General features: G+C 51.9%; 2 protein-coding genes across 4 annotated transcripts in view; one reads left to right on the top strand and one right to left on the bottom strand.

Annotated features, from left to right (window-relative positions):
* SV2A (synaptic vesicle glycoprotein 2A) overlaps positions 1-26643 on the top strand; it is a 234886-nt gene that overhangs the window by 62376 nt on the left and 145867 nt on the right.
* PLEKHO1 (pleckstrin homology domain containing O1) lies at positions 5905-21691 on the bottom strand. Of its 3 annotated transcripts, none has more exons than XM_048928961.1 (6): positions 21317-21691; positions 20495-20632; positions 13915-14055; positions 12856-12960; positions 11709-11810; positions 5905-11120 (listed from the first exon to the last, which is right to left on the bottom strand). In XM_048928961.1, the coding sequence occupies exons 1-6, from the start codon at positions 21341-21343 to the stop codon at positions 10371-10373; spliced, it is 1263 nt and encodes a 420-aa protein (XP_048784918.1). In that variant the 5' UTR covers positions 21344-21691; the 3' UTR covers positions 5905-10370. The 3 variants fall into 3 exon arrangements, with proteins under 3 accessions (XP_048784918.1, XP_048784917.1, XP_048784920.1); XM_048928960.1 differs by having other exon boundaries at positions 20495-20641; positions 21317-21690; XM_048928963.1 differs by lacking the exons at positions 12856-12960; positions 13915-14055; positions 20495-20632; positions 21317-21691 and having other exon boundaries at positions 11689-11788.

Here is a 26643-nt window from a genome sequence, read left to right as displayed (position 1 = left end):
TGTCCAACCATCACCCCATCATCCGTGCCCATTGACCTTGTCTCCCCTGCTCTAGAACAGCTGCAGGGACAGCCTCTCCACCGCTCCCTCGTCAGTCTGCTCCAAAGCATCACCACTCTTTTTTTTTTCTCATATACAACCTAAATCCAGACCTGTTGCTCGCTTTCTTAGGCTGCTGATCTTGGCATGCACAGAGGGAATAGATTTCAGAGAAGAAATGTTGAAGCTAACGCTCTTTAGGCTCTCCTTAGATCAAAAGAAACATCCTGCCACCCAACAGCCAAAGGCACCCTTCAGAATGCTAATTCTCTTCCAGGGCATTTGTGTTTTTGGTCTTCAGATAGCTATGCTGTGTGTGACTAAGTCCATCTGTTGCAAGTTAGTCCTTTAAATAATTATGTCCACATCTCTGCTGAGTAGCTCCAATTAATGCCAGTCCTTTGCATATTGTTCAGCACCACACTGCAAAGCCACCACTTCTTACAGCTGTGAACAATGCCCTCTGTCTGCCCATCACGAGTGTATGAACTCCTCCATTCAAACCACACAGCTCTGAAATGATTCTTTCTATCGGCCCATGGGGAAGGATTTCCAGAAATGTTTTTGGGAAGAGCAATATCCGCTTGTATGCAGAACTCCCCGGTGTCGCGGTGATCTGGTCTCCAGCGCCTCAAACTCCAGCTTCTCTGAGCTTTCCCAAACATTCATGGAATTTGTAAAGAGGAAAAGAAATAAAAACTGGGAAAAGAAAATATAAAACCCACGAATTTCCTCCATTTTCTGACAGAGGCGATTCTGGAAAGAGCTGTTTCAAACATTGAAAGAACAGCTCTCCTGGAGCTTGCTTTCACCCCAGCAGACCAGAAGCATTTCCTCAGTGCTGGGCGCTCACTGCAGAATTTGCTCCGCGTGCTCTGGCTCCTGAAAACAAACGCGTGAAGGCGGGAGGCAGGCTTCCCAGCTCACCAATCCACCTCTTTCTGCAGTTCCCAGTGGGCATTTCAGTGCCTCCCATTCCTGAATCACTCAGGAATACACACATATCTACTGACACACTGATCCACGAGGAGAACAGAACCACTTTGTTCCCTGATTCTAGGAAGGAGGTGCATAAAACCAGGGCTCTCACAGAATCCTAGGAAATAAAGGAAGAAAAAAAGAAGCTGAGAAGGGAAATGTTTGAGAGTCTGATCTGAAGGATTTGGGGGGAAATACGTCAAGATGGGGTCATAGAATATCTCAGCATCTCCAGGATGCCTTCCAAAGGTGAAGGAAACTGGAAGGCAAAAGTGATCTCATGTGGGAAGGCACAAATTGGGGAGGGTGAGACCACACTGAGCCACCAGAGAGCTGTAATGCCTTGCTCAGAAGAGTCCATCTGTCACAGACACGGCGGCAAAGGCAGTGATTAGAACAAAACAGCAATAAATGAGAAACAGAATGAGGAAATGGAGGGAACTGAGAGCAATTAATGGATTAATCTCACAGAGGGCAGAAAAAAATAGCAGGAAAAAAAAGGCAGAACAGAAATTTCTGGCTGTCAGTTTTAAGGAAAAAAATAATGTATTTTTGAAGCCGTATTAAGAGAAAAGAAATCCTAATCATAGTCTGAGACTTTTACAAGTCATGGTGTTCATTATTATGCAGGAAAAAAAAAAGCCAGAAATATTTAATAAAAATGTCTTTTCAGAATTCGGAAAGAATTAAGAGCAGTGTGCCAGAATGACGTGGTGATGATGCACAGCTTCCAGCTCATTAGCAACACATAGCAGCAAGAAGGAAAAACTGCTCACAACAGCCATGCCATGCAACTGTCCTGTCCCTGTTAATCCCAGGGACAAGAAGTGGCTCTGAGGCTGATTGGTTTTAGGTGTAATCCTAACACTCAGTTCACAGCTGCTGCATCTCTGGCTCTTTGTGCTCACAGGAGAGCGGTCCTCCGTGAGCCTGTGCTTGTGAGTGGCAACCTGGCAGAAGTTGTGTTCCCAGCAGTGCTCACACAAGTCCAAAAGATAAAATGAGTTTTTTCCCTTGTATTCTTTCATTACAATTATTATTTTATTCCTTTTTATGGAAGTTAACTTGCTCTTGCTTTACTTTGAAAAATGGGTCGGAATGTGCAAACTCAATAATTTTTCTTGTGAATGTAGGTCAAACTATTTTCTATTTTTTCCCATCTTTCCTGCGACTTGGGAGAAGATTTCAATGCTCCAGCACTCCAAGGAGGAATGCCTACATGTGGAAGCATGGAGCTTTCCTTTAGTAAGAGACCTACCAATAACAGCGCAGAAAGACGTGAATGGTGCAAACAAATACTTTACTGTTCGCATCAGTTTTCCTATAAAGCAAAGTTGCTCAAAGAAGATTTGCAGAAATCAGAACTGTCTTCCCAGTGCAGAGCACTTTACCAAGCAGCCTCAGACTTTCAGGAAATTTACAGAAAATCAGAGTCTGATGCTGAGCTCAGTGGAAGCGCACACTGCTCTGCTCTGATATCGAAATGCAGCGTCCAAATCTCACTGATTTCATTCCCAGTGTGTTCTGAATGTCTTATGCAACTGCATTATACCATCCCCCCCCCCGCAGGCCTCTAGAAAGAAATCTTCTGGTTTCATCTATTCTGGCATTTGCCTCATTAGAGAAAAAATAACTTCCGCAGCTTCCTTCTCCAGTACCTCCTAGAAACCCTCTGGTGGTTTTCCATTGAAAAAAAAAAAAAACTACTGGAAATAGGTGTTTTGTCAGTGTGTTCATCAGCATTCTAACATTGGAGGATTCATGGATAACGGCCTTTGGCTTGGGTCAGCCTGGCTTGGTTTGGCTCCCTATAGGCTGGCAGCTTGAGTGCACCAGGATTGATTGCATAGGGGGGAGGCAGCAGCTGGGGAGAGGCATGGCAAGAGAATGGCAAGGGACGTGGCGAGGGAGGAGAGTGTGTTGTGAGGAGAGTGCTTACAGCAGCCAGTTTGAGGAGCTGAGCTGGGTTGGATTGGGTTGGGTTGGATTGTGTTGTTGTGTTGTGTTGTTGTGTTGTTGTGTTGTTGTGTTGTGTAGTTCTGTTGTGTTGTTGTGTTGTGTAGTTTTGTTGTGTTGTTGTGTTGTTGTGTTGTGTTGTTTTGTTGTGTTGTGTTGTTGTGCTGTTGTGTTGTGTTGTTGTTGTGTTGTTGTGTTGTGTTGTGTTGTTGTTCTGTTGTTGTTCTGTTGTGTTGTTGTGTTGTTGTGTTGTGTTGTTGTGTTGTTGTTCTGTTGTGTTGTTGCGTTGTTGTTCTGTTGTGTTGTTGTGTTGTGTTGTTGTGTTGTGTTGTGTTGTTGTGTTGTGTAGTTGTGTTGTGTTGTTGTGTTGTTGTGTTGTTGTGTTGTGTAGTTGTGTTGTTGTTGTGTTGTGTTGTTGTGTTGTTGTTGTTGTGTTGTTGTGTTGTTGTGTTTTAGGGTTGGGTTGATGGATTGGGCCACTGGGTTGTGTTCATTTTTTCTGTATGTGTTTTTCTTAATTCTTCCATCTCCTGGAGCCCCGTGGCTGAGGTTCCCTGTGAGGACAGAACAGTGCTGGCTTTCACATCTCTGCTGGAAGCTCCTCAGCCCCCGGGATGAGCACCTTCCCTTGCAGCTTGGACAGGGGCACTGGTTTTTCTTACACCTCTGCCTTTCTGTATGAGAGCATCGCAGACAAATGACGGCTCTTTCTGCAGGTCTTCCCAGGAGGAGATCAAGGATCTGCTCAGCCTGCTTTCCAGACATCTCTGCTATCTTGGAACAACGTTTGAGTTTCTGGGCCCTTTTTAGGGTTTTCTCATCACAAGGCGCCAGGCAGCCTTCATACAGCAGACAGCTGAGTGGCAAAGCCTAGCCGCAGATGCATTCGTTCTGTCGTTGGTGCTGTCCTGCAGGCTGTGCGTGCTGCAGAAATCCAAGCTGTGGCTGCTGCTCCTGAGCCAGAGCCACGTCAGGGCTGACCTGATGGTGAGGTTCACGAGGTTCTGGAGTGGGAACAGCCACAGTGGGGCAGTGGGAGCGCAGAGGAGATGTTCTCCATGCACAGATCTGTCTGTCTAGCGAATATCTGTGCGGTGTCTGGACTATGGGGAGAAAAATGCTCTGCGAAGAGCCCCCTTTTCATCAGGCCCTGCGCTGTGGCAGCAGGCTGTGCGGTCTGAGGGAAAAACTGCAGAACTGGGTTTGGAAAGCAGCTGATTTGTCATGATCCGGACTTCTTTCCTGAGCAGAACATGCGGGTTTATGAATCAAGTCTTCTCATTTACTGCGGATGGCTGTGATTTGTAAATCTCTAATAGAATTCGTAGATCCACAGCAGGGTTAACAAAACAAGACTGAGATTTATCATTTGGGAGGAAGGTTTGCAAATCCATCGGTGAGGGTGGGAATCCTACAGGCCAACTCCTGCAGCTGCTGAAGGTTTTTATTCTCCATCTCATTTTTAAGAGTGATTTTTTTAAACCAATCTGAGAGCTGGCACACACAGGTTGAAATGAACGTTGTTGAAATGCAAACCAAGAAATAGGACTTTTCTTAGGCTTTAAGAGCAAGCCTAGAAAGAGTGGAAATCGAGGAAGGATTTAATGCATTTTGGTGTATTAAAAATTTATTTTTCCAACTTCTTTTTTCCATCGCAGCATGGGTCACCTGTTACTGTAAAAACAGCCTGAGTGCTTGCTTCCTGCAGGTGCTGCTGAGGACGTCACAAGGGACACGTGTTGGCTTTGGTTATCAACAGCCAGCACTACAATGATTTTCATCAACACTGGTGGTGTCCTTTCTCAGAACTGTGATGAGGCGTGAAGTTTGGAATCAAGCCCCAAAGATGAGAAAGGAGGGGAAGGGAAGGGAAGGGAAGGGAAGGGAAGGGAAGGGAAGGGAAGGGAAGGGAAGGGAAGGGAAGGGAAGGGAAGGGAAGGGAAGGGAAGGGAAGGGAAGGGAAGGGAAGGGAAGGGAAGGGAAGGGAAGGGAAGGGAAGGGAAGGGAAGGGAAGGGAAGGGAAGGGAAGGGAAGGGAAGGGAAGGGAAGGGAAGGGAAGGGAAGGGAAGGGAAGGGAAGGGAAGGGAAGGGAAGGGAAGGGAAGGGAAGGGAAGGGAAGGGAAGGGAAGGGAAGGGAAGGGAAGGAGGCCTGTGGACTTCATCAAGTCCATCTGCCTTAAGCCTGCTGTGCGGATTGTCTGAGCCCCTGGGCACATGAAGGGCTCTGGGTAGCTCTGGGTGCCTCTGGGGCGTGAAATTTGTGCTCTGTGTGAGAGCAGATATTGGGATCTGCAAGCAGCAAAAGCAACAAAACATTTCCCTTTCATACTGCAGAGTGTTACTGGATATTTAAAGGACATGTAGGAGGGAGCTATGTAATGCAAAGAGCTGCACAACATCCGTGCCTTGAGCTCACAAAGGTGCACCTGGTGGTTCTGCATCAGTGTGTGCAATGAGCTGCATGCTCCTGGAGCATCCCCACAGCCTCCTCTGGACCACTGCAGCAGCTCCATGCCATCTTCCTCTATTTAATACATGCCATTCATCAACATGAAGCAGTGCTTGATATCAGTCCAGGAAATAACACTTCATTCTAGTTATGCAAGACCCATTAAGAAAGACTTTTTTTATTATTATTTTATTTTCCTTTAATTTAAAAAATTCTTTTCATCACAGCCTTAAAATCAATCAAAGTAAACAGAGCTGCAGCAGACTGGAACAATGTCCCAGAGTCTGTACATATGGAAGGTTCCTTTCACATAAAAATCAGTGCAGTTTTTTTCTGATACAACCCATTCCGCTCCCCCCTCCCGAATCCCCTTTTCAAGAAGAAGAAAGGAGAAACTGAAATACAATTCAAAGAAGAAAAGAATAGATCAAGCAACAACAAAACCAGTATCTTGTTTGTAAATATTCATTGAGCAGTTGCAGCAAAAAATAGCACCTTCAAAGCCCCTTTGTACAACATATGTGGAAACGAAGGCTGTCCGTGGAGTTAGAGACACAACATGGCATTTTGCTTACAGGTGGGAATCGGTTCCTTCAGCTTTCTCTGTCTGGGCTTGCATACAGTAAAGGAAAGAAATCAGTACCTCCAGAAGGTGATTCATCCACCCCCTGCTACGCATCTGAAGTGGTTAATGTCTATGAAGGTACCAGCTTTGGGCAGGGAAAGGACGAATAGCAGGCAAAATGAATCCTGCCCCATCACCCCACACAAAGGCATTTTCATTCCTAAACCACTGATATGTTCTTGGGGAAGACAGGACCCAATTCCTTAAATTCCCTCCTGGGATTTTTTGGAAACGTATTTTGCTCTGACTGTAGAGGAAGAACCCATATGATTCATTAGGCATGAAAATTCATTACGGCAAGGGCCAGCTTTCCATTTGTTGTCCTAGTTTGCACAGTATTTGATCCCTTTGAGTATTGGATGCAGAAAATGAAGAGGAGAATGCTCCCTTCTCATGCAGCAAGGTAGACATGAAGGTTGATCTCGGGTAGCCTTGCTACTGCCCCCCAAGCTCTTCAGCAAGTGTCATGGCATCCTTCAGATGTCTGCACTGCCTTCAGACCAAACCAACCTTCTAGCAAATAACTAAAACTCTTGAGTCCCTGAGATCCTTTGCTTTGCCAGAAGGCTGGCAGTTGGTTGTGGGGTGAGCTGCAGTGAGAGGCAGCTTTAAGTCCCTGCTTTGTTCCTCCCTGCGCCTTTGGTTCGCTTCAGGTTCTTGTGGCTTGGGTGCAAACAGCTCCCAGCCCTCTGAAACCTCTGCTCATTCAGGGCAGGGGCCCTGGGCACTACGCCCCAGCCAAGGGGAATGCCGTGCTGGCGGATGGGCAGTGAAGGGCAGCTGGGTTGGGAAGAGGAAGTCTTCTGAGATCAGGAGCTGGATGTGAAGGCGAGAGGAAAGCCCCAGAAATACAAGCTGGGATGAAGATTGCTCTATGGGAGGCTTTCTGCCTTTTTATAGTTTATTTTTGGAGGGACGAGAGAGACTGAAGAGGGGAGCAGGGAAATATTTCCCTACCACAGAATCAAGGAAAGCTGTTTCGTATTGCAAAAGACAGTAAGTAGGTGCAAGCTGGTTTACAAACATCGCACAGCTGGATCAAGGGCAGCTTCCTCATTACAATGCAGCTGTGCATAAAGAAGGGAATGCAGATCTGAGGAAGGGGATTTGGAGAAGTCTTCAATAGCTCTGGAGTCTGGCAGCAAAGGGAGCGGTGGCAGACACAGCAGCAGCGGGAGGAGGAGCAGACAGGTGCCTTTCTTGCTTTTTTCCAGAAGTTCCTTTGAGACCCCAGTGCTGCTCCACACCAGTAAATAACTGAGGATTTTCCTGCCTCCTTCCCTTGCGAATTTTCCCCGATTCCTCCAAATGTGCAACGCAGCATTGCGGGCAGATGCGGCCACCACAGGGATGAAAGCAAAACACAAAAGCTCTTGGCTTCCAGGTAGGCTCTGCCACTCATCTGCTGTCTTGTGGTAAAACTCATGTAGTAAAACACGGCCTTCCTAAAAAATTGCTGCCTGATGCCATTCATGAAAAAAGCAGAAGCGCTGATGGGGTTTGAAGACATCAGGCTTTGTGTCCTGGAGATGATGAAGAGGTTCCCGGTGTGCAGGGCTTCACCTTCCTGCGCATCTGCTGGGTTGGGCTCAAAGTCACTGTGCTGAGCGTCCTCCTGCACATTCCAACTCCAAAACTGCTGGAATCCTTTGCAGAGGTTTATTATAGTTTTGTTTTGTTTTTTTTTCTTTTTTCCAAAGAAGAAAAAAACAACAGAATTTCTACCCAGTCTTTTCCAACGTGACTCAGTAAGAAAGTGAGGTCCTGAACTACGGTGTCCAGCTCCTCTGCCTTTCCATGGCAGAACAGAGAATGGCACAGGGCTGACTCCCACTCTGGGAGCCCCTGGCCCCATTTGCTGAGCTTGTGCAGTGGCACCTGATGGCTGGCATCACGGTTTTCCATGCACCTGCCATTCTTGCTCATAATTGGCTTTTCAGCTCTAATCCCAGAAGTCGGATGGATGGGGGGATTTGAAAAATTTGAAATAATTTTTAACATAAAAACATAAAAAGAGGGCAGAACAACAGCCCACCTGGGAGAAGAGGTGGGAGATCACAGAATCAGAATGGCTTTGGTTGGAAAGAACCTTTCATTTGTATCATCTAGTTATCTTTCTATCCTTTCTGTTTGCTCAGTGTGTTCAGCCAGGGGTTGCTAATTTATGGATAACTTTATAGGTATTTTTGTGAAGAGCACAGTTTTCCCCTCCCAGTACGTTCTGCCCCGCAGAAATGATGCTCGCTATCAGGAACATATTATGAGAGACAGTTGCCAGTCAGCTTTGGAAATTCTGAACCTTCCTAAGACCTGCTCAACAGTGATGAAAGGGAGGGAGAGACCAATATGAAGATGGGACATTATGCTGCACACATGGAAAATCACCCTAAATCAAGTTGTGTCCATCCCAGCACAATGTACCATGCGTGTTCAGCTGGGATTGCATTCTGGCAGGTAAATCTGTGCATCTTCTCTCAGCCCCATCACTTCCTCTGAAGTTCCTTAATGCAAGAAAAAGGGCTTGCACAGGTTGCTCCGAAGGGTCGGACCCCCCACGCTCCTGCCCTGCTGCTTGATGCCTTGTCTCAGAGCCCGAGGGATGGCAATGCTGTGCCCAGATCCCAGGTCTCATTACATGGGATTCAGTCCCAAAACCTGGTTGAAGGAGCACAGTAATACAGGAAACTTCGGTTACTTAAAAAAAATTCTGCTCTGGATGACTGCCCGATGGCCAATCCCTGCTCTGACTGTTCAGCAGCCCGTTTTTATTCTCACCATTTAAAACCGCTTGGTTTTTGGTTGGGGTCCATGGGCCCCGCACGCTCAGAGCCAGGTGTGCTTCCATGCTCACACAGCGACATCAAGCTGGTGCGTCACGCCTGGGGGCCATTCCCACCCCTAGGAGCACAAATCAGACCCCAGGTTTCAGACTACTTTGAAAACGCGGCTAATTTTAATGCAGTGTCACACCTGGAATTTGCATATTTTTCTTGTTCTCCCGATCAAAGAGCTGTCTGGGAAGGGTTTTATCAGAGTGGCTCACATGCATTCTCCCTTAATCTCTTTGAGGGATTATGTTTTTTCCTCTGGTGCACCCAGGCAGACAGAAAAGGTAACAAGGAAGAAAATAAAAGAAGTGCTGGGTGGGTGAAATGTGTTCCCCTGCACTGTAGCAGCTCTGCAACAGAGCTTGAATGAATGAGTGCTGCCCCTTCAACACTGTCCCTTAAAGTGGGCAATGAGCCACACCAGAGCCAGGAGTGGTGAAAAGGGCAGGCTGGAAGTTTGCATTTAATGAAGTCTTCAGCAACCCGGTGCCAACAGCAGCACTTTAATGGTTAATTCCAGCAGGAAAGTCGGGGGAGGGCTAATTGAAAGCAAACAGAACTGCATTCCTTGCAGCACAGCGCTGGGTAGCAGTGCAGCCAACAGGACAGCCACCATTCAAAGAAAACAGACACCACCACCTGCGACCAGGAAATAACTCTGTTGGTTTTAATACTGCCATGGATTATTTGCAAGGGAATTAAGTTTCTTAATAAAAAAAGTAACAATTGGATGATACCACACTGGTGTACTTGAAAGCCTCTGAGACGTCTCAACACCCAGCCGCTGCCTATAGGCAACCCTGATTTTTCCATTTCCCCAAAGGGGCAAAAAACAATAATAATAAAAAAGAAATTTAAGTGGAAAAAAAAAGCCCCAAAACAACCCCACCAACAGATAGGTTCAAGGCTTTCATCCTCTATTTGCACAGAATGGAAGACGTGGAGCTGCCAGGTTGGGTTTGGCAGTGCAGGCTGGAGCTGGGGTTGAATCCCTGCTGCCCTCCTGCTGGAAACACTCTCCAAGAGCCACTGCAGAAACCTGAGGTCAGACCGAGCTCCCAAGCACCTCCAAGGCAATTCCTGGATCATGGGGACTTGCAAGCGTCGCTGGGACGGAAACCTGTTTGTATTTTTAGTTGTTTATTCCCAAGAGCGAGACAAGGCTCCTGGCAAAGGAGCTAGGACGCAGGGGACAGCTCAGATCTAGAGCAGCAAAGCCAGGGCTCGTGCTGTCCCCAGCGTGGTGCGTGGCTGCTCGGGGCATGCAGGGCACAGGGAGGGCACGGTGCTTTCTGGGGCTGCAGTGTGAAACGGAGGTGTGAACTGCAGTGGGTTTAGTGGAACACGCAGGGTGATGGAGGGAAGGAAGGTTTCAAGCTCTGAGAAGCAAATCCGGATACCAGGCACCTTTTCACTCATTTGAACACTGTATATAATTATGATAATAAAAAAGCCCAAGCACAGCCCTCCCGCTCCCCTGTCCCCAGGCTTGCCTTCACATCATGCTCTTCCTGTACTGTGAGCTCTGTTTGGGGTTGCAGTCCACCTGCTGCAGCTCAATCTGTCGGTACAGATCCCGCAGCTCGCGGACCTCCTGCAGCACACGCCGGGCCTGGCTCCAGGTGGAGGAGGCTTCACCCAGCAGCCGCTCCGATTCCTGCAGGATCCGCTCGCAGTCCGACCGGGAGGAGGAGGAGGAGGAGGAGGTGGTGGTGCCGGCGGTGCAGTCTTTCGCCTTCCTCTTGCCTTCCCCGTAGCCCTTCACCTCTGTCAGCAGTTCCTGAGTTTTTTCCAGTTTCAGTGCAACCAGTTCCTGCAGCCGGGACAGCTGCTCCGGCTCCGCCGCGGTGCAGTGAGCCTCGAGGCCCCTCCTGAGCGCCGCACGGTGCGCCGAGTCCCGCCGCGACAGGATCTCTTCCATGGAGGCACATTTATTCTTTTCTGAGTGCGACAGCTTTTTGGGGACCTGCGGGGTGTACACGGTCCCTTTGTCCAAGGAGTCTTTGCGCTGCGCGGGTCTGTCCCAGGAGGTGACCTCGTGTTGCGGCAGGCTGCCGGTGCGGCCCTTCTCCGGTGCTTTGACGTTCTCTGACTCCGAGCGGCGCCGGCCGGCCGCCAGCTGTGCCACTGACTTGTCCAGGTCCACGCGGAAGCTCTCCTCGCAGGTGCTGTGCTCCTCCGGCGAGGCGTCCTCCTCCTGGATCAGGTCGAGAGTCAGCATGCCATCAGAGGTTGAGGTAGATGCCTGGGGAGGCAAAGAGCTGCGTTAGGAGCAGGCCCACGCCTGAGACGTGCATCACCTGGCTGGAAATCTGGGCTAGGAATAAAAGAAAGCGTAGCTGAGCTGCAGATAGGCTGGGTTTGAGGTACTGGCAGCTGAGGGGCTGTCTGGTCCCTTCCAACCCAATGCTGCTGTGATTCTGTGGTTCTGCAATCTGTAAGGACCATTCCAAGCCAATCGTGTGTGTGATTGCTTGGTTCTATGGTTCTATGATCATTAATGTCCCTTCCAACACAACCATGTTGTGACTCCATGGTTCTATGATCATTAATGTCCCTTTCACCCCACCCATTCCGTGGTTCTATGAGCTGTGCCAAGTTCCCAGCTGTCAGGCCATTCAGCATCAGGACACTGAAGGAGCATTTCATTTTCAGCATCAGGAAAGCTTGCTTCAATCTGTCACTTTGCACAATACAAGAACAAAGGTCTGATGGCCCAGGAGAGCCCTACTTCTTAGGATATGGCCAGAGCTCAAGCACTGGGTCCTCCTGACACATGAAGCAGATAAAGGAAATTTTACCCAAACAGGTACCTGGTGTTTGCCACACATACCACAGCCATCAGGTGTCCCCGTGTCGGAGGGCGTCTGGAGTGCTGGATTTTTGCTCTGTCCCGCGTTGGGTGGGCGAGGTAGCTGTCCTCTTCGACAGTGACCTGAAGGGGTGACAAAGCATGACTTACCTACCCAGGATTCCCCCTCCCTGTGACCTGGCTGTACGCAGAGCTTCTCCACATGCCGATGGGCCAGGCTCTTGCCCCGAAGGCTGCTGGCTAGAATCCTGCCTTGCAAAGACCACCTCCCACACTCAGATTTAGTTTGCGGTTTTCCAGTATTTCAGCCCGTGGGGTTGGGATCCATGGGATGCATGCAGTGTGATCCTTTGCAAGGAGACCTGCACTGGGGTGTGGGGACTCAACCCACATCAGAGCTCCTTGCTCCATCCCTTTGGATCTGCTGGAGTCATTCCTTATTATTATCTGTTGGATCTATTTGTAAACATTTTCTGCTCCTACTTCTCCTCCAAGCAGTCCATCCCATTGTTTTGATGTGCTACTTGCTGCTGTAAAGCTCTCCTTGTGCCATGCCCTCAGTTCTTCCTCTGCAGAAATTTGTGTTGCTGTCCACAAGAACCAAGAGCACTGGGCTGCCTGTATTGCAACAAGCTGAGTGTGCAGGAGATGGATCTGAGATCAAAAGTAGCTGGTGTGAAGCATGAATGCAAGACAGCAGCGAAATGCTGCAACACTTCCAAACTGCAGCTCTGGCAGCAGAGAGGAGGGCTGCGAGGGATGAGGATGGGCTGGGCGGGGGTGACAGATGGTGCCATGTCATTAGGCTGAAGATAGCACAGGGCTATTTTGGTTTTCAGTTCATTCCTTAATTCAGTTCCACAGCTTAAAGCTCCTTTGCAAACATGAGCACACAACATGCTGAGCTCCAAGGATGGAAGGAAACCCCCCAAAGCATGGGAAGCTGGAGATTTGGGTATGTTAAACCAGGAGGCTCGCTCTGATTCCAGCACGGTGCCGCAGCCCTGCAAGGCAGCACTAGACACACCACCAGTTCTCAACCATTAATTCAGGTCTGGGGGTTCAAATTGCCCCAGAGGTCCGAAGAGCCCACCCTAAAGGGGTTTGGGGCTGCAGAGATCTGAAAGTTTCATGCAGGATTAAAGGCCAGGCCCAGTGCCCTGCTCACCTCATCTAAGATGCGGTTCTTAGCACGAGTGATGGCGGAGTTGAGGGCATTAATCCAGGACTCTTTCTCTTCTGGACTCACGGCCAGGAAGATGAGATTTGGTGCCTAAAAGGAGGGAACTGAGGTCAGTGCTCACACTGTGCAGATGCTGCCCCCCACCCAGGGTCATTCGGCCACCGCGTGCTTCTGCTGCTCTGTGCCACCTATCTGCTGCCACCCCCAATTTTAGGTGCATGCTGACGGCTGAGCAATTTTGAAAATATGGCTTCTATAGGGGATCCACAGCCTTAGTTTCATAAGCTAGATATTCAGCAAAAATGAGTTCTGGCTTCCAACCCTTTGTTTGATTGTCTCCACTGCTGAAGCTGCTGGAGGACAGCGCGGCTACCTTCCATTTTCCCCTTCTCCTTTCTTCCTGCACAGCACACTGTTATACACTCTTTAGCACAGTGTGAGGTGGACAAGCCCACTGCACTGGAATAGCAGCACGAGGACTGCAAACCCAGAGCACGTGTAGGGCTGTGCATGGGTGCATTTGTGCCAGAGACGGTGTGAGATGGAGATTGCCTCTGTCTGCGAGGAGCTGAGGCCGCTGGGGCTCCTGCATCCTGACAGCTGTGCCCCATTTGGGCACCATTTTGCTTTCCAGTGCTCTTGGAAAAAATTCCCTGCAGCTCTTTGCCCAAATCCAGGCATGCAGCATCAGCATCCCTGCCTTCCTCAGCCCCCCAGGGTATAAAGAGTGCAGTCAGCAGAACAGCAGCTGTCGGGTGCAACAGCTCCGTCCCATCTCGTGGCAGATGTCCTGATCTCTGCTTTCCCAAAGTCAGTGCTTGGACCCAGAGCTGCATGCTCAGCCACACTGGGCACAGCAGCCCTACAGCAGCGGGGATCTCGCTCCTCCCTGCAGCTCTCACTGCTGCTAGCAGTCCCTAGGTGAGGACTGGGCTGTGTTAAACCAGGAGCTCACTCTGTACTCCTGCACTGCTCTCACTGCCCGGTGCCATCCACAGAAGCTGCAGCAAACTGGGGCTGATGGCCTTCTGTGTGATTGCCTACCATGTTTCCAGGCTGCCTGGAGTGAGCTAGGGTAAATTTGCTGTGGTTCTTTTTGCTTCTGCTTTTGGACTTCCTGAGCTCCTCGCACTTCTCATAATCACTCAGGTCGAACGTTTCCTGCACGTTTTTTTCATCTTTTACCTGCAAAATAACAAGAAATGAGAACTGTGTGGGTGTCAGCAGGCGCAGGTGCAAATGGTGCGGGTGCCTGGGTGCATAATGCACACCCAGAGCAAGTGCTGAGATGCAAGAATCATCCATCTAGGGCACGAGTACACAGGCAGCACTATTTGGTGGTGCTCTGCTTGGACTTGGAGGAGAAACAGAGCTTTCCCACATGATAGCTTTGCCTTCCTGAGCACGAAGGAGTTGTATTTACAAGGACAATGAAAACTGTGGTCCCCAAGGTTGGCTCCTGCTGTTCTCCAGAATTTCTTTGGGACCCCCAGCAAATCAGCAAACCACCTCTGCCACCGTCAAAGTGGAGGCTGTGCTGCCCCTGTGCCTGCGCACCCCCCACAGAGCAGAACTGGTGCGAGCAGCGAGGACAGGAGCTGCCTACAGGGAGGATCTCCAGCTGCTCAGTGCACGAGGCAGTTCCACAGCACTCACTGCTTTGCTGGGACAGCACTCCAAACACTGGAGGGACAGAGATTAGTGCTTCCTATTTTTAGCCCCATGGTATTGCTGGAGCCTGACAGCTGCTTTTGGGGGTGGGTGATTCCTTGGAGGGACTCCATCACTTTTGGTATATATTTCAGCCCTTGTTTTCAGGGACGGGGAAGGAATGTTCCATGATTTTTCAGTCAGTGTAAACAATGAGGCTGGCAAAAATGCTGTAACCAACTGAGATGAGCCATATGGCCGTGCTCAGTGGCTGTGGTTGCATCGGTCCCCAGGTTGTCCCCAAGCACTGGGTGCAGCCCCAAAGCCTGCAAGCAAACTCTGACTGCTGCTCAAAGCAGAAATCTGTGTATAGGCTTTTATGAGCAGCACACCATACATATCTGTCTGTCCTCCCCGAGTATCTCTAATCAGCTTTCCTCTTGCTGCAGTGCCATCCTGCAATCCACCTCTTTCCAAGAATCTGGGCCGAATTTAGCTCTGCCTGTCTGCAGGGCAGGAGGAGCCGATCCCCTGAGCCCAGCTGTGAGCAGTCCTCGCTCCAGATGTTCACAGATGTAGGTCAGTGGGACTCCCCAGCCCTCCTATCTCACACACTGAGCCCACGCCGTGATTGCAGGGAGCCCAAAGCCTCGTCCCTGGGAGCAGCCATTCTGCAGGAGGAGCACCTCCAGCTTCCCCAGCCCTGCATGAGGTGCAGAACATCTCTCCATCAAACTGCCCACGTGTCCATAGAGATGCTAAGACCTCAGAGAACTGGGCACAAACCACATCCACGTGCACTACAGGGATGGTGTTGGGCTGTCATTAGGGGCAGGCTCAGCCCCTCACTGCTGTTTTGGGGCTGGGGCACACATTCATTTCAGGGGAGTTGGACAAGATGACCTTTAAAGCTTCCCTTCCAACAAATGATTCTATGACTCCATGCATAGATGTGACATCTATCCTTCATCCCCTGAGCGTGGCTTGAAGTAGTTAACGTAACCCCTGGGTGATACCATGGGCAATTAACATTTCTCCAGCTCTGAAAGCTGAGGAGAGGACCTCAGGTTTGCCTTCCTTTGGGTTTGTTTGGAGGATTTGTTTAGAGCAGGGCCGCGCTGAGTTGTGCTCAGAACCCACACAGAAGGCTGCAGGAAATCACAAGGCACCGAGTGTGGCGCGTCCACCAGACACCCAAGAGGTGACCACGTGGCTCCAGGCGCAACCAGAGACCAAACTGAGCAGCAGAGCACAGCAGTGCTGCAGCCAGCAGCAGGCAGCCCTCTCCTCTCCAGCTCGGACCAAAGTTTCACTTCCTCAGCAGCTCCACCACACAGCAGAGGACAGACATTTCCACGCACTGTAGCTAAGATCAGGGGAGCCGTGTGCGCGAGATGGCTAAGCGCTGCTGCTTGCTGCATGTCGTGCTGTGCAGCCTCCCTACAGGCAGGATCTGTGCAGGATGCACTGCACATATGGACCACGCATGGGAGCCCCAGGTGGTGCTGTGCACACACACACTCATAGACTGAATCATTATGGTTGGAAAAGAACTCTGAAACCACCAAGTGCAACCACTGTCCCAGCACTGCCAACCCTGAACCATGTCCATAAGCACCACATCCACGTGTCTCTTCAGTTCCCCCCGGAGATGGCAGCTCCATTTCTCTCCTGGGCAGCACTCCCAGTGCTTCACAGCCCTTCAGCAAAGAAATGCTCCCTCCTGTCCGACCACAACCTCCCACAGAACAACATAAGGCCACGTGCACACATGCACACACGCTCACATGCAGATGCACACACACAAATACACACATGCACACATGTGCACACATCCATGCATATGCACACGTAAATACACAAAGGCACGCAAACATGCACATATGTGTACATGCACACACATACACACACAAGCATACACAGCCATGCACACATATACATGCACACACACACATACACACGTGCACACACAGACTTACATACGAACAAACACACACACTTACATACAAACACACACACACACATGCACAGCTGCTCCAGGCCTGCCAAGCATTGCTCACTGGTGCAGCACTGCACAAGCAGCAGAACAGACTACTTTTCAAGTGCTCTTGTGCTAATTGAGCTGACGCTGTTGGTAGCAAACAAGCCAGGGCTTAAGGAAGCCCTGAGAAGCGTTTCCTCATTAAAATGTAATTTTCACAGTGCTGTTCGTGCTGTCTGGACAGTGCTGGGCTTCCTGGCAGGAAGCAACACCAGCGCTGGGAGCATCACAACCACCAACAGAAATGTGCAGGGGGGAAGGAGGCAGGATGGAGGAGAGCAGAAGGGGAGGAATGCAAGAATGACACCGAGGAGGTTTTGCTCGACAGAGAGCAGTTTGCTGCTCCGAGGCTTTTTTTGGCTGGTGACCAAATGCTGAATAATGAAGGGGGTTTTTGCAGAAGTTCACAGGGTTTGGCCTGCAGCAGGGGCACAGACCTCTGTACAGAGACATGGCCCCACAGCCCCAGTCTGGTGTGGGAAGGGAAGGGAAGGGAAGGGAAGGGAAGGGAAGGGAAGGGAAGGGAAGGGAAGGGAAGGGAAGGGAAGGGAAGGGAAGGGAAGGGAAGGGAAGGGAAGGGAAGGGAAGGGAAGGGAAGGGAAGGGAAGGGAAGGGAAGGGAAGGGAAGGGAAGGGAAGGGAAGGGAAGGGAAGGGAAGGGAAGGGAAGGGAAGGGAAGGGAAGGGAAGGGAAGGGAAGGGAAGGGAAGGGGAAGGGTACTGAGTCGGGTTGCACTGATGCCCTTTGTGAGAGCACAGCCCTAAGCCCTGCCTGCATTCTCCAGGACTATCATACAATAAAAAGTATTTACTCTCCTTCCAGACTTGCTTTCTGCCAAGGAGACAAAATCATGCAGTCCATCTTCTCCCAACTGAAATGAACAAACTGGAGCCAAGCACAGATCTCAGATGGAAAAGCTGGGATGCTCAGCAGGTACCATGCAAGTGCAGCAAGATTTGCACTGTGACCCAGCCCATAGGACTCAGCCTGCCTCTGGGACTTTCGAGCTCCTGCGGAGAACCTGATGCTCACAGCTTGCTTTCCCCACTCCCCACATGCCCTGAGCCCAAGAGGAGCTGATGGGAGCACCAAGGTTAAATGTAGGAACTCCATCTACATCCACTGCACTCCAAGGGTTTTGATGGAGCAAATACAATTTATGGCGGAGTGCTTTGGTCTTTTGCTGGAGTAGAGATGTGTTCTGTGCTCACGCTGCAGACACCGGTGGATTCTACTTCTTCAGAGATTTCTGCTCGCAGCTCCTCAAGGTTTGCACGGTGCAATTCCCTTCAACCCACGGGCTGTGACCCACAAGTTGAGAGCAGAGCAGAGCACCGCTCACCCAGCAGCAGCTGTGTGTTCTCACAGGGCACAATGTGGCATGTCAAGAACTACAAGGTTCTCCTCTGTCCTGTTCTGCTGGGCCAATCCCAGTGCACTGCAGTACTGGGGATGTGATGTGGGACGCACAGATCTATGCAGGGGGACCTGCTGCTGTGTGAGTGGCTCACTGTGCTGCTTCACTGTTAGAAGTCAGGCAGCCTTGGAGCAAAAAGTCTTGGAAAAGCAGAGCAATGGGCAGTCAAAGCAAATATGTCCATGCACATACAGTGTCATGGCCATGCACACCCCATGCACACGTGTGCCCTCTGCCCTTGCACACACATACATGTGCTGTCTGTCCCTCCATGCACACACACACACACACACACGTGTCCCTCCATGCACACACACGCACACACACACGTGTCCCTCCATCCATGCACACGTACCACGCGTGTCCACACAAGCAAAGAACTGTCCATGCACACTCCTGGAATGCCCACGCATACCCCACACGTGTGCATGCAGACACATATGTGTGCCCTCAGTCCATGCACACAGCACACCCATCCATGCAGATACACCAGAATTGTTCATGCACACCCCTACACAGCCATACACGTCCTTGCACACACATACATGTGCCCTCTGTCTGCCCACTCATGTTTGCACACACGCATCAGAACTGCCCATCCACACACCTGGCACACACCAGGCAAGACACACACATGTGCCCTTTGTCCACGCACACACCAGACGTGTCCATGAGCATACCCACATGTGTGCTCTCTGTCTATGCATACACAACAAACGTCCATGCACACAGACCACAACTGTCCGTGTACACACCTACACACCCATGCACACTCCACACATGTCCATGAAGACATACATGCACACTGTCCATGCACACACAGCACATATGTGCCCTGTCTGTGCACACATGCCAGATGTATCCATGCAAACGTGTTCATGCACAAGCAGCAGAACCGTCTGCACGTACACACTCGTACACACTCGTACACACTCGTACACATGTCCACGCAGGCACATTCGTGCGCCCTCTGCCCATGCACAAGTTCACACAGATGTGCCCTCCACCCGTGCACACACACACACACACACACACACACGTCCTGCTGTGCACATACACACGTTCTCCATTCAGCCAGGTGCCCAGAGCAGCTCGGGAAGCAGTGGCACGGGCCGCTTCTCCCTTCCCAAGGCATATGGAGTCACTTCGGTGCACATGCACACAGTCAGATGTTACCTCTGCAACCACATCGCTACACCACCACAGATTCTTCCATATAAAGACATAGGCAGTCTCTGCTGCATGTTATTTATGGCCTTTCACACACATATGCACAGCGCAGAGCCACGGGGCCGCTTCAGCTGCGCACACACCAGGTTTTTCCCCATGAAGAAATAGACACACACTCCCCAGGACACCTCCAAGTGTTGGGCACTGGCTGCTTAGTGGCTGCTCAGTGGCCGTTTGGAACTCAGAACCCCCAGATTTTTGGGGAGCACGTGGCCACTGCCACCAATCCCTGTATTCATGCCTCCTGCAGGCCCGGCTGCCCCAAGAACAGGGCAGCTCCCCCGGATGGGGCAATGACTGCAGTGCCCCTGCTCTGGTCCTGCCCTTCATGCCTTCTCCATCCACCACAACACACTCTGCTGACGCTGTTCCACATCCCACAGCCCCTACATCTGCCCCCACAGCCAGTGTACGTTGCTCAGATTCTCTCGGGCCCTTCTACCAGTTCCAAGTGGGACAGCACAGAGCAGCCCCACCATCACTTGGCTTGGCCACGGTCCCTTCCCTACAGGTTCATCATAGGTTGAGCTGCCTGCAGCCTCAGTCTCCTGTGGCTTGGCCTCTCTCAGAAGGCCAGCAGCATCAATTCCCCATCAGCAGGATCGCAAGGGGTGAGCTGTGCAGTGCCAGCACGTGACTGAGTTTCCCAGATGCTTTTCAGGTATTCCTGTGCTCTGACAGCCCCTGACCCCCCTGCTCTTCAATGAGCCTCTAAATCAAATTACACTCAGGACCACTCTCTCTCTCCAGATCCTCATGGATGAAGTTGGGCCAGGCACGGCTCTGAGCAGCCCCCAGCCCCACGGTGCCATGGGAGGGGGCCCACCAAAACCCAAACGGGTCCTTTTTTGCCCGATGTACCCGTCCTGCCTCCAAGCAGCCCCGTGCCCCCTTGGGGCACAACTCAGCTCCTACGGGGGGCTGGAGGGAGGAGCACTTCTGCCTGGGGGTCCTTTCCTGATGGATGCATCCCGAGAAAAGGAAGAAGAACGGCTGTGCGAGGACAGCCGGGTGCTGCCGTGAGTCACATCCTGTTAAATCCCATAGAAACCCCACAGGCAGCCCATCAGCAGCGGGGGCACGATTCCAGGGGGAGCCTGGATTTCCCTGCTTTACTGGGGATGGGGACAGAAGCCATGAGAGCACAGGGGGCTGGCGAACCCCGGCTGGAGAGCCGGTCCCTGTCCTCCCCACCCCCAGTGCGGGGCGGTGGGTCGGGGCTCAACGCGCGTTTCATATGCAAAGGAAGGAAAGGGGGAAGGGAGAGGAAAACGACACCGAGCCTACCTCCTTCTCCGAGATGTAAAGCTGATCTCCCTTCAACACCACATAACGGTTTTTCCAGATTTCCCTAAAAATGCCTTTCCCGCAGAATTTCCGCACCCAGCCAACCTTCTCGGGCTGCGCAGATTGCTGGTTTCCATCCTGTTGCCCCTAACACAAAGAGAAAGGGAAGAAATCGGGGGGAAACGGTGTTATTCGTGCTTCCCGTTCTCCCCCTCTCTCCTTCGCTCTCCTTCCCTGCCCCTCTGCTCGCCGAGCTGCGCTCCATCCGCTCTGCAGCCGTGGGGCAACAACGGGAACAACGGGAAACGGGGCAGGAATGGAGCCCCGCGCGTTATATAAGAACGGCTGCCCGGCTGCCATTCGCTCTGCACAACATGCAAAGAAGAGCAGGGGAGGATTTTACCTAACGGATTATTTTTTCCGCAGCAGTGAAAACGGCATTTCTGAGCCTTTCATCGGCAATTAACCCCAAGGGCGACATCCGCGGCAGGGCTGATGCTTAAGGTTAATTAACCCCACGGGCGCAGACAGGATCTGCGGGCACAGCACACGGCACGGAGCCGAGGCGGCAGCACAGAGATGGTGCCGCTCGGTTCGGTCCTTTCCTTGCGATCAGAAAGGAAAGCTCTGCGCATCGCATCTGCTGTTGGATCCAGGGGACGGGAGGCTGCGGGCGGTGGGTGCCGGCCCGTGTTTTGCTGAGATCCGGTTGGGTTTTTTCTTGCTTGTTAGGCACAACTGGAAAGCAGCAGAGCCCCCTCCCCACAGCGCCCGGAGCCCCCTCGGCCCACCCTGTACCTGAGCGGAAGCGATCCCACTCACCCGTTTGGCCGAATTATTCTTTTTCATCGTTCCTCGCGGCGCTGAGCTGGAGGGAGAAGGGCAGGGAGGGCTCCGAGGGGCTCCTCCCCGGGAGAGAACGGGGCCCCTCCGCTCTGTCCTCGCCCTTTGCGGCTCACGGGCGCTCTCCCGTTACAGCCGGCCCCGGTGACGCGTCCTCGGCCACGCAGCCACCGCGTCCCCCGCCGCCGCCACCATCGCGGAGCTCTCGTGGGCTCGCACTGGGCTGGCCTGGGCTCCCGAGCTCCATCTATAGCCGTGTGCGTATGACGTCTGGAGTTCACCAGAAAGGGCGAATCGCAGCCCACGAGGGTTTTTCTTCTTTGTTTCTGACTCACTGTCTGTGTCTGCATGTGGGGCAGCGGGGGTGCCGTGTCCCGGCCCCTTCCGCAGCGGGGGGAAGCGGCCCATGGCACAGGGAGGGTTTGCGGTGGCTGAGGATTTGGAAATAGGGGGAGAAGAAAGGAAGGTGGGGGGAAGGGTCTGTGCCCAGCACTGACCAGAAAAAAGAAGGTCGAGGCCTTCCCTGAACTGAGGGAATGCATGGCACAAAAAATCGTTTCCACTTGTTCTCCTCCACCATATTTGAGCAGGTCCTGAACTCTCAGTGTGGGAATACCAATGGGTTTAGAGAGATGTGTAAAAAAAGAACAAGAAAAAAAAAAAAAACCAACAAAACAGTAAGAGAGAAACAGCCCTGTTAGGAAGAGGTGGATAAGATAAATGGATTGATCACTGCTGCTCCCGGGATCCATTGGTGCTCGTGGTGACAGCCCTCTGCCCCAGCCGTCCGTGCAGCACTCCCCGCTCCGCACAGAGATGAATGCATGGAGGATGCTGCATCCAGGCATCCAGGTGGGTTTGCGTCTCTCCAGAGAGGGAGACTTTCCACCTCTGAGCAGCAGTGACAGGGTGCTGCCACCCTCACAGCACTGAAATTCCTTCAGGTGAAATTCCTGGGCTCCGGTCTGCACCCAGTGCACTTTGTTCTGATGCTGGGCACCACCAAACCAAGTCCAGCCCTGTGCTCCTTGCCCCCACCCTCCAGATATTGGTCTGCACCGTTCAGCTCCCCTCTCAGCCTTCTCTCCTCCAAGCAAACAGCCTCAGGCCCTCAGACCGTCCCCATCAGGAGGTGCTCCAGCCCCTGGCCTCTCTGCAGCCTTCCGCTGGACTCTCCAAGCCATTCCCAGCCTGCTCTGAACTGGGGAGCCCAGCACTGCGCCAATGCTCCAGTTGTGATCTCCTCAGGACAGACCAGAGGGGAGGAGAAGCCCCCTCGTCTGCTGGCCACACTCTGGGCAGTGCAGCCCGTGTCCCATTGGTCTTCCTGCCACAAGGGCACACTACTGTCTCATGGTCAATCGTTGGTGGTCCGTTGGTCAACTGTTGGTCATTTGGGACTCCCGGGTCCTTTTCTGCAGAGCTCGTTCCAGCAGCAAAGCCCCCCAGCTGTACTGCTGTACAGGTTGTCCGTCCCCCGGTGAACGACCTACACCTGTTCTTATTGAACCTCATCAGGTCCCCCTCCCCCAATTCTTGGCCTGCCCAGGTCTTGCAGGATGGCAGCACAGCCTTCTGTGGTGGCAATCATCCCTCCCAGCTTCGTGTCACTGGCAGTTCTCTGCCACGGCAGACAGCAACAAGCCACCAGCTGGCACAGATCTGCGCTCACAGGAGCTCAGGGTGGGGATGGCTTCAGGGCTGGCTGCCTTGCAGGACCCGGGCAGCCCTTCATCTGCAGGGCTCGGCCCCAGGCTGGATGTTGTTTTCAAAGTGCCTCAGTTCCCTTTTCTAGTTTCCTCTGACGAGTTTTCAGCAGTTTTGGCGAGGCGTTAGGAAGTGCTGTATGCTCCATTATCACTTCCCTATTTCAGTGCCCCCTCTACTCTGCCCTGGTAAGACCTCATCTGGAGCACTGCGTCCAGTTCTGGGCTTCCCAGTACAAAAAAGACAGGGATCTCTTGGAAAGAGTCCAGCGGAGGGCCACGAAGATGGTGAAGGGCCTGGAGCATCTCTGCTATGAGGAAAGGCTGAGTGAACTGGGTCTGTTCAGCCTGGAGAAAAGGAGACTGAGAGGGGACCTGATCCAGGTCTATAAATATCTAAGGTGTGGGGGGCAGAATGGCGAGGCCGGGCTCTTTTCAGTGGTGAGTGGAGACAGGACAAGGGGAAATGGCCAGAAACTGGAGCATAGGAAGTTCCGCACAAACATGCGCAAGAACTTCTTTACAGTGAGGTGACGGAGCACTGGAACAGGCTGCCCAGGGAGGTGGGGGAGTCTCCTTCTCTGGAGATGTTCAAGACCTGCCTGGATGCCGACCTGTGCGACCTGCTGTAGGGAACCTGCTTTGGCAGGGGGTTGGACACGATGATCTCTGGAGGTCCCTTCCAACCCCTACAATTCTGTGATTCTGTGATTCTGTGATTCTGTGATTCTGTGTGATTTTGTCACTGAGTGCTGCGTGTCTGAAGGTGGGCAGCACAGCACTGCAGAGCAGGGATCTGGCCCTGGGGATGAGAGCAGTGCCAGGTCAGGGGCACAGGGTCTCACCCAGAGCTGTTGCTGAGCCCCACATCCACACGGGGCTGGAGATCTCCAAGGGAGAGGCCCCATGTATGTGTATATATGCATTTTTAAACCAATTTGCAGTTCAATAACAATTAACCTCCTTTAATTCAGGTCCGCTGGGGTGGATCCTAATGCGCATCCCTTCACTGCATCCTGGTGGTGTAAAAGGGGCTTTGGGGGAAAAAACAAAAAACAAAAAAAAGCATTTGACATCACACTCAGTGCAAGGAGGTGGAACTGAGGATTTAAGCCAAAATCCTCAAGATGCTCCCAAGAATGCTAAGGATGCTCCCAAAAATCCTCAGGCTGCTTTGGAAAAGTCCAGGGGTGCAGCTGGCTGCTCCAGCCCACGGCAGTGACTCATGTTGGGATGGGATGTGAACAGTGATTCAGAGCTGAAAACATCAACAGCTCGCACGGAAGGGAGATAGGAGGGAGTCCAGCTCCTGCACCCGCGCATGAAATGGGCAGGGATGGGTGGCTGTGCTGTGTCTGCAGGGCGGCATGTGCACAGAGATGTCCTGCATGGTGACGGCCCCCTGGCACGTCCTCGGCCCCTTCCCCATTCCCGTTCTGCCCACAGCCAGCCTGAGAGCTGTGCTCCTGCTCAGCCCAGTGACACCGCAAGGGCTAATGGAGGAACCGCGGCCTTTACCAGCTGCTCACAAACCTGACCCGTGGTTTTGACAGCCTCTGTGCAGTCTGTGTGCCAGGACAGTTTGTTTCCGTTTGCACTGCCAGCAGTGGTGCGTTTGGTACGGGGTCCCTCAGGAGCAGCTCGTGGGCCTCCCCACAGCAAAATGCAGCGCGTGGCCCCGGGATGGGAGCAGCCCTTGGGTGCAGGAGGCACGGCAGCAGCAGAAGCGCTCAATGACAGCGCTGTAAAATGAAGATGACTGGTTCTGCAGTGCAACCCCTGTGTGGGGTCAAGGTCTCCGTTTGTGCCTGTGTCCCTCCTGCTGTATGTCCCATTTGCTCCGCTCAGCCCTGATGCTGCTGCTCTGCTCCCCTATGATGTGTTGATTCAGTGACAAATACCAAAATATCTTCCCACTGCAAAAGCAGCACAGCAAACACTCTTGGCTTATTTATGTATTTAACACTCCTCTCGTCCCTTGGATCATTTTGCCTCTGGATATCAAGTGTGAAACTGCTGCTTAGGAGATGGATTGAGTTTAATTAGAGCATGTGTTTTTCCTTGTCTCTAGATAATTACAGCACTGTTGTCTAGAAGGGTCAGCGGGGTGGGGAGGAGCTGTGCTCCCTATGGGGCTGTGGCTCCTCACCTCTCCTCAGGACACATTTGGGGTCTAAGGGCTCAGGTTGACTGCAGGATTGGGGGCTCCTGGTTTAGGTTCACGATGCCCCAGGCCCAAGTTACAGCCTTTCCTTGCTGAGACAGTCCCTGGGAGCTGCTGCTTCCCCATCAGAGAGCTATGCACTCACCAGAAGGCAAATTAATTCCCCTGTGTCCACCCCTGGTTACACCCTATGCAACCACTGGCACAGCAGGAAGCCTTAGAAGAGCCAAGAGCAGAAATCCAGAGGCTAAAAATTGCAGCATGTTGCATTTGAGCACCGGAGTGAAGTTAAAAAGAAATTCCTAATCCACACCTCAGCTTCAACAGGCGTCACGTGTGAGGTGCAGAAATTCTCTGGCTTGTCTGCTGGTGGGTTCAGGGCTGTGCATGAGCCCCACTTGCAGCACTTTGTGAACAAGCCCTTCTCAGGTGCTGGCACAACAACCATGTTGTACCAAGACCCAGAGATCATGATATGGAGAGAAAGGGGAAAAATACCAACCCGTGGGCCCGAAAGACTTTGTGCTGAGCTTGGACCAAACCTTCTGTGCTTGCATTGGCCTGTAAGCACAAAGCTGTACGAGGGAGGCTGCAAAAGCAAGCCTCAGGTTTCCCCTGGTAAAGGCTGGTGCAAGCTGTAGAGTCTCTTAATCCCCCGCAGAGGAGCTAGTACACAACTGGCAGCGTGCTGGTAAGAAACCGAGCCGCCTGATCTGGTTAAATGAAGCCTGGGCATCTCACTGGGTTGGTACCCCTGCCTCCCGCCTCCAGAACCGCAGCAACCCCACTGCCCAAGGACCGTGGCATTGCAGGGATTTGTCTTGAAAGCAGCAAAATGTGTCAGCTTCCTAAGTGCCAGGATGAAGGTGATGGACTGGAAACCCCTGCAGGACCCAATCCCTCTGACCACAATGCTGACGGTCCTGAGTTAGGAAGGAAATGCTCCCTAATGATGTGTGTGGGAACCCTGCCCTGTGCCTTGACCCCATTGTTTTCATGCAGGAGCCCTGGAGCAGCTCCGTGCACATGAAGCATCAATTCTTCAGCACTGCGGGAAGATTTTTGGATGGATGCAGTGACCTTGCTTCAGGGAAATAAGCCAGAGAAATGAGTCTGAATTCAAGCACTTTCCATCCAGCAGCCCTGCAGAGCTCTCAGGGAACGGGAGGTTCAGTCTTACTTAATTATGGGAAGGCAGGAGATAAGGAGAGCCACGCTCATTGGCAGCAGACGCACCAGAAGCCACGCATCCGGTCTGCTGATGTCTGTTTCGACTCAACCTTTTCACAGTTCCTGTACCTAAATTAAATATAATTCTGAAAAAAAACCAATTCCTCTTGAAGGGACAGAGAGTCCGCATCTCTCCTGGATGCTCCTGGCAGGAGGCACTGCAGGGACTGCAGCGCTGTCTGTCTGTCTGTCCCTGGTCCAGCTCC

The sequence above is a fragment of the Lagopus muta genome, chromosome 29 (assembly GCF_023343835.1).
Source record: "Lagopus muta isolate bLagMut1 chromosome 29, bLagMut1 primary, whole genome shotgun sequence".
NCBI classification, from domain to species: domain Eukaryota; kingdom Metazoa; phylum Chordata; class Aves; order Galliformes; family Phasianidae; genus Lagopus; species Lagopus muta.
This window is presented reverse-complemented; position numbering and strand designations above follow the sequence as displayed.